General features: G+C 38.2%; 1 protein-coding gene across 2 annotated transcripts; it reads right to left on the bottom strand.

Moving 5' to 3' along the window:
• Positions 1–595: 595 nt before the first annotated feature.
• On the bottom strand, positions 596–5,299 carry LOC144653243 (xylosyltransferase oxt-like). Of its 2 annotated transcripts, XR_013570709.1 has the most exons (7): positions 5,201–5,299; positions 5,090–5,119; positions 4,627–4,668; positions 3,150–3,464; positions 2,900–2,968; positions 2,280–2,448; positions 596–2,161 (listed from the first exon to the last, which is right to left on the bottom strand). XR_013570709.1 is itself a non-coding variant. In XM_078513193.1 (6 exons), the coding sequence occupies exons 1-5, from the start codon at positions 5,220–5,222 to the stop codon at positions 2,904–2,906; spliced, it is 474 nt and encodes a 157-aa protein (XP_078369319.1). In that variant the 5' UTR covers positions 5,223–5,299; the 3' UTR covers positions 596–2,448; positions 2,900–2,903. The 2 variants fall into 2 exon arrangements, 1 of the variants encoding a protein (XP_078369319.1); XM_078513193.1 differs by having other exon boundaries at positions 596–2,448.
• Positions 5,300–10,359: the final 5,060 nt, after the last annotated feature.

The following is a 10,359-nucleotide window of genomic DNA, read 5'->3' as shown; positions in this document are numbered from 1 at the left end:
AATAATTTCCGTAATAAATTCGCAAAAGTGCTCGCCTTGAATTTTGTTACGTTCTTGAAACGGTAGCATGATATTTCCCTGTTACATAAACAGAAACTTTTAAACTTTAATCGACAAGTGAAGAGTTTATTTTACCGTCAACTCAAGTGGCTGGGGTTGTGCAACCTGTAAGGGAATTAGGTACTGAGCCCGCGCTAAACTGCGCACAGTCGGTTCCTCCAAAATGCGTCATTATCGGGCGCGTGGAGTTCCAGGGATTTATTGTGTACTGAAACTGGACGATTATTTCTAGAAGACGACTCTGTACTTGTGGCTTCCTAGGGAACTCGAAAAAAATAATTGGAGCGAAATACCTGAACAGCTCTTGTAAAAGTTGCAATGGTACCTGTTTTTCAGTAATGCGAAGCATCTAGATTATGGCTGTATCAAACTTGCACGGGCTTAGAATTGTCACTAGTTCTTATGGCATATTTAAAACCTTTCTATTTTATTCCTGTATTCCAGAATTCACTTACTACTACTTATGATACACTTAAAAAGCTGGAAAACAGAGGAACTTATAAATTACGCGTACATCATTCCACAAATTAAACAGTTTCTTCCTCAGTAGTTAGGTTATTTATTTTCAAATGATATTGTATCTTGATTTTATTATCACGGTCATTCGCTTGTTATGGTATACAGTAAACACCCGCATTTAAGAACAAGTGGATTAAAAACATCAGGCTGAAAGTTGGCCATGGCCAGTAAAGCACCATATACTAAAAACCAATTCAGCCTGATAAATCAAACATGTTCTTTTATTAAAAGAAACAGGTTGCCAGAATAAGAAAGCAATACTATAGTAAGCAAAGTTATATTTTAAAATAATAGTATTTATTTATTTTTTTGTAATTTACTTTTTAGTGTGACATAAAACATTGTATGTTAATTAAACATCTAGAAACGTGAATGTGTAATATTTTTGGAAAAAAATACTCGCTAAAGGACGGACCATTATTTTCTTGGAGGGGGGGGGGATGAAAAATTTTCCTCTGCAAACTTTTTTTTTTAGTTTATGCACCCCTGCAAACATTTTTTTCGAAATTCTTACTATTTTTTGATATACATATCGTTTTTGCAAACAATTTGTTTTGTCTTTCCAGGCCCTGCAAACAATTTTTTTCAATATTTTTCATCCCCCCCCTCCAAAAAAGTAATGGTCCGTCCCTAAGCAAATTGGCCCAGTTGTTCGAAGGGCGGATAACGCTATCCACTGGATAAATCACCTATCCGTTTGATAAATGATAACAAAACATACTACGCTGTTTAGTGGATAGCGATTTATCCGGCCCAGTTGTTCAAAGGGTGGATAACGCTATCCATAGGATAAATCACTATCGGTGGATAGTGTAGTATGTTTTGTTAATTCTTATCCACTGGATAGCGATTTATCGGGTGGATAGCGTTATCCGCTCTTTGAGCAACTGGGCCCTGGTAAATAAGAAATTGATTACTCTAACTGACCGAAATCAGTTTCTTATATGCGGATGTTTACTGTAATTTGCGTTTCATGCGTTGCTCAGGCTTAATTCATCATATAACAATAAGAAAAGGGAAAAAAAGAAAATGATATGTACAAAGCTGTACAGTGTTCTTAACGAAGACGTACATATAAACGCTGTTGCGGTCACACAAGCAATCTTTTGCTTTCACAGGAAAAGTTGTCGCCGTTTTTTGCCTCTTCTTTCCACATGAAGAAGAGTTGTTTCGCGTTTGTTGTTAAGAAGTTTAATTGGCGGATTTTATGATAGTTCGAGAAAACCTTAACAAAATTAACTCTTTCATTTCATTATAGCGGTATGAAGATATTCCCCTTGCAAAACAATCTGGTTCTCGATGGCTCAAAAAGATGAATTGCAGATGACGTCATCTACTGAGGAGGGGCCATATAAAGGGGTAAAATTGAACTGGGACTTGGGCAAATTTTCAGTGGGAAAATGGGAATTGGTTCACTGGGACCGAGAATCAAAAACAAAAAAATGGGATCGAGACTGGGATTTGGGCAATACATAGACTTGTAAATGGAATTTGGTGCAAAATTTCAGTGGGGACATGATACCCCCTCCCCCCTTCAGGACGCTCACTGAGCTGTCATAGGACACAGCCTAAAAAGGTTACACTTATTGCGTTATAGAATTTGGTGCTTAACCCGCTGATAATCGAAACGTTGCTCGAATCGCTACTAAAAAATGACTACAGTTATGGTGCTGAGGTATTCACGTTATCTGTGATATAACGTCAACACTCACTTAGTTCAAATAAAAAGCTATACAGTAAATGTTACAAAAAGTGTATATGTTGTTATGTCTTGACTGATTAGACCGATCGTTTGGTTTCGTTCTTTGATCGAGATAGGTTCTCTTTATCTCAAGTTATCTGTATCAGATTCCTTTAAGGTGTCAAATCCTGGAAAAGTAAAAAAAAATGTCAGTTTTAAAGTTGTCAGAATAACTATTTGAAAACCAGAAAGTAGAGTTTACGTCTATGTTAGATGACCAAATGTGTATTTTGTCACAGAAACAAGTATATTTCTAGACTGAAAAACAGTCTCCTTCTCTATTCGTTTTTGTCTTATTTTTAAGAGTAGATGCATGAGCTTCCGCGCTCGTCAAAGGTTTCGCGTTAAAAAGAGAGTCGCGCTGAATTTTAAGAGCGTCTTTTATCCCACCATATGTCATACAACTCTTTCGAAACAGTAATTGATCACGTTTTATAAAAGTCGAAAATCAGTGAAACAACGCGAGAGAGCGATTTGCCTCACAGTACAATCACAGTACAGAACACTCATACTTTCCTTAGCTTGTCTAGTACGCTTTCATCAGCCAACTTTGTTCCCAGGCTCTCTCGAATAACATACCTGTTTATTTCTTTCTTCCCTGCCACCATTTCCTAGCAACTTCTCGTTCCGCGGATTTAACGCCAGCTACTGTAGAAAGGAAAAAAAGTAATAACAATAACCAAATGCATCCGCTTATAGGTGCCGTTGTTTATATACTAGAGCCATTATGGTTCTCATTGAGATTCATATACGAAGCAAAGAAAAGGCGGATTAAGGCCACTGTGCCTCTTACGAGTCTCACGACGAGCAAATATGATCTTCAACTGACCTGCGTACACGGCATTCCTCCACCGCCCGCCACAAGACTCGAACTCGTTGTCAGTGAATTCCACTGTTTCATCTGGCTTTCTGCATTTTATATTACAATCTATATCGTCAGCTCGTCCATACTTGTCATAGGTGTTTCCACAGAAGCAAAGATCGCCATTTTGAAAACCGGCATACAGAAATCCTTTGTCTCCGCATTGATCAATACAATCTTGTTTTGTAGAAAATTGCTCCACTTGATATCCTAATGCACGAGCGTTTATTAGGCGAAAGTCATCGTCCAACGTTTTGTCGTCTTTGTAACAACCAATCATGTCTGCAAGAGATCAACACAAAGACATTGCAGAGCCAAGCAGTTGGAACTTATGCCTGTTTCCATACAGTGTCCATAGACGAATAAGCCAGTAGGAGTATTTCTGGCACTAATCCATCCTAACTGACCTTATTCCCCCATCCCCAACAATAAGTTTAGTTCTCTCTGTCCGTTAAACACCAGAGCCCGGTTGCATGAAGCAACTTAAGCTGGATTTTCTGCAACCATTTCCTGTGTTCCCGAAGGTCTTATTGCACACTATATTATGGATAAATCAACAGAAAGTGGATCGAAGAGTATGGGAAACACAATGCCGTTGCGGAAAAATCCTTTGAAACACAGAGAATAGTTGCACAAAATCTTACTTAATCTTGAGTTGCTTTCTGCAAACGGGCCCTGCTGTCGAATAAAAGCCCCTCAAGCGTTGATTCAAAATTCAGTCAAACCTTCTTAATACTGACACCAAAGGGGCAGAGAAGAACGTCCGTTTAACGGAGGTAGAGTTTATATGAATTTTAATCTCTTTTAGACCAAGTGATCTGTCCGTAATAGGGAGGTGTCCATATTACGAAGGCGTTTTCAAGGAGAGGTTCGAATTTTTACTGATAACATGCTATAGGCACAACGGAAAAATACATCATATCTGCCAAATGACGAATAGAAAAACCTTGCTTGTACATAATTGCAACGGGGCTCAGGTAACTCCACAACTTAACAGGCCGGATCAACCAGGCCAAGAGGCGTTTAGTTGTGAAAATACAGCATGCCGCGATCGAGCTACCCAAACAGTTTTGGTTCCCGTCTATACACCTGTACCAGACCATGCCGAAGCTTCATCTTTCAATTTTGTTTCTTCGACCCCAGGCCATCCCTTCCGACTTAAAGAAAAGAGAGCCTGGGGAAGAAGTCAAAATTTTTATAGTGGTTATAAAATATTTTTCACGGCATTTTTCCTTGGCGCAAAAGCATTGACCAAGAAAGAAATTTGCTAGAAATCTATTTGCTTATCAAATAGATATACATTTATAAACTTTTATGCCTCGAAACAATAACTAGACAGGAGGTAGACAACTGAGGCAACCGTTAAAAAGGTAAAACACAAAATCAACTGATCAGTAAAATACGTCTTTTACTCCAAATGTGTTAAATGCATTTCAAATGTTACCTGGGTTCGTGTCCACTTCCTCTGTGTAGGAGTATGTTAAACCTGGTGAAAAACAAAAACGGTACCTGTTTAATGGCGATGAAACCTTTCAACGGATGAGTGGATTGAACACCTTCCCTTCTGGAATTACACGCCAATTACTAGCTTCACAAGGCGTTTTAGACACTCAAATACCTTAGAAATACATTCAACAGTCTGTTTTTATTTCTCAAGGGTTCTGTCTTTTCTTGCGGAAATATAATTTACTTTTCTTTAAAAGGGTAAACATCAGGTACTACAAGTTGAAGTTAATTTTCAAAACTGACCGATTACTGAATGTTGCGTGAAGGTTTTATTTCGTGATCAAAAAGCAACATTTAGGCGCTTGGTGAACTCCTCCTCATTATTATCAAACTTTTAAATCTAAATCATTGAATGTAGTAGAGAACGTAGAATCGTTAATTAGAAATCTAAGATTACGCACCAATTAAAGCAAAGACTCCAAGAACCAAGCCTGTAAAATAAAACAGAACTCGTGAAAAATCTGGTTCGCAAATTAACAGTGAATATAACGTTGTTTTTAAAAAGAGCTTACCTGAAATTCTTGGCAAAGGCATTCTGATTCCTACGGTTTCCCCGCCGAGAAAATTCGACTTTTCCCGTCGAGAATACGGCCCCTGCTCGCCTCGATACACAATTAATGAGTACGGGTAAATGACGTTATGTCCACCAATTACAGCAAAGCAAGATTCAACCTATTGTTGGGTTGGTGTTTAACTTGGGGCGCTTGTTTATGACCTAACTCCGCAACATATAGAGTACGCGAAAGGGAGGAAATTTTAAGAAGCGGTGAGTTGAAGATGGTTAGCTTCGCTAGTTCGACTTTCATTGTCTAAAGTCACGAGCCGTGAAAATTGCCGTGAAAATGTAGAGTATCCTCTTCAAAACAAGAAAAAGTGAAGTTTCAAGGGTCAGTGCATCTAAACAAGAACTGAGCTTTGTTGAAATATGTGAACACTAAACACTTGTTAGAAAATAAACATGAGTTGCAGGTTGAAAAGTAAAGTGTTTTTATTCGCGCGCGAAAAAATTTAGTTCGTTTGCAGAAAGCTCAAAAAGAAATCTTTATATTATTATCACTTTTCAGAGCTTTATTCCTTTTTTAGAGGAAATAATTTTAGATCATTTCAAAGCTACATTTTGGTGGTAACGGGTAGACCTGTGTACCTGCAAAGCTTGACACCAAAAGATAAACTAAGATTTTGTTGTGACAGTTTTTGTTGAGTAAGAATAACAACATACCTTTCTAAAGATGTGTTTTTAATTTCGGGAATATAAATGTTAACACTTTACCACTGACAGTAATTAAGGTGCTTTTTTGCCAATGTTTCCAATGTCTGTCAAAGTTCCGTGTAGAAACATGGCGATTGTTGTATTCTAAGTAACTTCCATGTTAGAGCGATTTTCGATTGAGTCTCGTAAAACCAAAACCCAATTTATCACTCTGGCCAATCACAAAGGAGACAGACGTTCCAGTGAACCAATCAAAACTCGAAGTAATTAAAAATGTAGCCGGTACGAAGAGCGGAAAACGTGTGTGAGCGAATCACGATTGACTTTGATTTTACTTCTGATTGGTCGAGAATTTGACCAACGCGAATTTGAATATTACTTTCGACCCTCAAGTGAAAATTGCTCCAACTTTTCAATTGCGCATTTGCAATTTATTTTGAAGAAAGATGTCATGTCATTTTTAAAAGCTGAGGTTTCGAGAGTCAGCCTGAGTTAGCCCATTGCACCTGCGATCGGCTTACGCTCGAAACATCAGCTTTTCAAAATTCGCTACGGCGGTTTATCAACTACCAGTTGATAATCATCTAAGTATAATCGGAAAAGTTATGTCCTTTTTAGTGCAGAATGCACTATTGTGATGGTTTGGTGGGTTGGCGACTGGTAAACCCCTAAACCACTAAGCCACTAAACCACTAAACCGCTAACGCGGTGTAAACTTTTAATCATCAATTAATTAATTAATATCAATTAATTAATTATTTCTGTAAAGGGGGAGGGGATGGAGAGCACCTGGCCGTATGCCCGATGTAAAACGGGGAGTATATTAACGATACTTACATTTGAAGAACTCAAGGTATATATTGTTTCAGAATGCACTATGCTCTCCTTGTGGCACAAGTCTTTCTGGAACAAATTACTTTGTGCTAAACGCATGCGCAGATCAGTCTACATCACGAACATTGCGTGTTTCTTCTGCAAAAGGATTCATGTAGACTCCGTGGCGCCAAGTTAAAACCACAAATTAATTGTATTAAACACTAAGGCGTCCGTAGCAGATCATGTGAAATAATTCTTAATATGGTAACGCTGTTTTATTAGAAAAGGTGATCTAGCATCTCATAATTAATTGATAATATCTGTGTTATAATCAATGTCGCCTTGTTTGCAGAAAATAAATCACGTTACCATATCATCATGTTACATCCGTTTTCGACAAAAACAAAAGTAGTATCTCGTATGCTGTTTCAATATCAAACTGAAATTTAAGCTACCGGAAATTAAAATAACAGGGACGTGTTTAGAAATTTTGTATTAAAGCCTAACGTGGTGTGCTTTTCAATGCGGTAAAATTCCTGTAGAATCCGTGGCGTTAACTTAATTAGACTTAAAAGGCATCACAGCGATCTGCGAGAAAAACAACAGTATCATGTTACATCCGTCACTTCCCTTTCTTTCATTTGTTCTCCATCAGTTGAACTAACCTCCGTTTTATTTTGTAAAACCTCTGCCTCTTTAGTGTTTGAACATGCTTTCGCGACGGTTCCGACATTTCTTGAAATAAATCTTCACACTACTTGCTTCTCGGCTTCATGCTTGAGCGAGCGTGTGACGTGTTCACCAGACCGTGGCGAGAGCATGATCTGGCGCACGAAATGCTTTAGCGACAATTTCGGGGAAAAAGCCGTAATTTTTAGCGACAATTTCGGGGGGGGGGGGGGAAGTCGCAATTTCGACATTTTATGCTTTGTAATTAATAGTTTGTGCTCTGCTCGTGCACTGTTAGCTACTGTTCTGAAAATTGGTAATTTTTTTAGGTCTTTTTCTAAATGCTGAAGGGGTCAATGTGGTATGATTCTTGTAGAATCCGTGGCGTTAATTTAATTAGAATTAAACGCATCATAGCAGTCTAAGAGAAAAACAAAGGTATCATGTTACAAACATTTGCACGAAAAGCACAAATATCACGTTTGCTGCTTCAATACTGAACTGAAAGGTGAATTCATTTGACTTATTCTCAAGCGAAATTAGCCTGGAAAGTTATTATCATGCTGTCCATATTGCATTCTGCACTGTCCTTTGAGTCTTTGAGTTCTTTAGAGCTACAACTAAATATAAGCCCATGGGTATATTTTCGCGAGGGCTTATTTTGGAAGAATTTTTGCGTTTGAGATTTGTTGGGCTTTTTTTGGAGGGTGAAGGGGATAGCTAAGCATCCACTGATCTTCCTAAGACCTCCTTCATATAAAACGTCTTTAAAATCTTCAAACCTCCTGATATGTCATGGCTCTACCCGCATTACAAACGTGCGGTGGCATATTTAGATAGCATAAAACGTTAAATAGTTAACAGGAGGACGGTGCTAATACGGAAACACATTTTGAAATGCATGACTAGTAACAGTACGGGATTAGAATTAGGACAGTAATCTTCTACAGGGAGACCTGAGCTGCAATCCGTTCTCTGGTAAAAGGACCCCACCTATCCCGTTATAGTACCTCTATACACCCCGGAGTAGTCGGTATGGGTGAATTTTCAGAATAACTCTAACAAAACATTTTAAATAACTGGTGTACGAAAAACCATAAGTCGACATAAGCCTCGTTTGATGGAGCAGCTTTCTTGTGAACAAGATACAAGTTTATTATGTTAAGTAAAAAAATTGTGATGGAAACGGATAAAGGATGTTTGAAAATTAGATTCTATATTACAAAGGCTAGAGGATGAAAGTTCATTCAAGTTATCTTCGATTTCTCTACTATATTTGTGGTTTTTTTTTTGTGTGTGGAATGAGTCTCAATCTTTAGTCTTGTGCGGATCCATTCTCAAAAGACCTGTCGTCTGCAGGGTAATTAAACGGCGGATAGTACCCATGACGCATTTGGTAGTCACTCAACAAGAACCATGCCACTTCGTTTGGCTTTGCGCACGTTAACCATCGCACAAAAATTGTTTTCCACCTTGTTCTAGCCGGGCCGCTCAAATACCGACCAATCGGCAAGCCATCGTTCCCGCTAAAATGAGCATTCAAACAGTCCCGGATGTTGGCCAGGCACGGGTTGCCACCAATGTAAATGACTTTTGAGTCTTGAGTGATTTCATAGACTCCTGGTAAGCGAGTCGACTCGTATCGGTCGTTGATGTCAAAGCTTCGCAGAGCCGTTGTCAACGGACGGGCGTTTAAGCGTTCTCGGTAAAATTTCATGCTTTTTAAGTCTTCTTCAGTGGCCGCGTAGTCGTATGCATCAACACAGGCCATCCCTTGCCTAAAAGAAAAGAAGAAGAAATTTAATGAAAATCAACGTTAATATATTCACTGGTCATATAAAGTGAAACTATATTTCATAATTATATACTATAGTATTAAGAAATGACTCCTTAGCCTGCTGAGTTTCAAACATATGCTGCAAAAAACTGGAAGTTTAAAAATACTTACTTTTTTACTCGTGTGGTAATAGTTTTATCGTGCTTTTTTCCACTGTGCTTTTAAGTTCCTTTCTTGTTTCCTGCTACGCAAATGTTCTACTAAAGAAACTTTCTGACAGTTGGCAGTAGTACGCGATTCAAATTCCAGTTGCCGAAGCTGGAAGTTTGCGCGCGTACGTGCGCGCGCTAAGCAAATAAAGACAAAATATTGCGAGATGTAGAATCATTGTTTTCCAACATTTTTCGTGGGTGCGCACAAGCGTGCAAAGTCGAAATGAATTTTTTCGCTTTACGTAAAAAAATTGCTTTGGCAACAAATGTTGTGCGTGCGCGCTTAAAGGACCCTGTTGTAAATTGTGTTTTGGAAGTCTGTTCAATTACCTTTAGCAGTTTCACAGTGATCCTTTCGTTTAGTTAGCTCCGCGCAAACAAACTACTGTTGTAAACAAAATCAAATGCGTGGATGACTCGGGTCCTTTAAGGAGGAACACTCTTTCCGCCAGAATGCATTCTCATTTTCGGGGCCGTGAGGCTATAACCAGATGTGTACTGAAAAGTTTGTAAATATCTTTTCATCGAGATGTTTTATGGTTAAGGTAGTAAATAAGGTTGTTTTTATGCATATAAACTGGCCTTCAGTTTCATTTCATTCAGTTGAATGCAATGAAAAGTGACCACGTACCAAGGCCCGTATGTTTTTTGGTTTAACGCATAACGCCTCAAATTGTGCTGGTTATTAGCCGAATTCAATTTTCAGGTCAGCTCAGTTTCAGTTTCTCAACATTTATTGTTTAAAAACAGTCATAACTCACATTTAAAAGCAGATTGTCGAGTAGTAGTATACAATTAAAAACGTAACTAATTTCTTCGTTACAGACTAAGATTTACAAAGTAACACACAACTTTGTAAAAAGGTTCTTTGAAAATAATTTACCAACAGTACTTTGTAATAAAGTCCTTTTGTAAATAACTCAACAGCAATGTTGTGAAAAAAGTCTTTCCGTAAATAACTCAACAACAACCACAACAACACTGTTG

This window comes from Oculina patagonica, chromosome 5 (assembly GCF_052425735.1).
Source record: "Oculina patagonica isolate OP01 chromosome 5, crgOcupat, whole genome shotgun sequence".
In the NCBI taxonomy this organism is placed as follows: Eukaryota; Metazoa; Cnidaria; class Anthozoa; order Scleractinia; family Oculinidae; genus Oculina; species Oculina patagonica.
The sequence above is the reverse complement of the archived record's forward strand: the minus strand, read 5'-3'. Positions and strand labels throughout refer to the sequence as shown.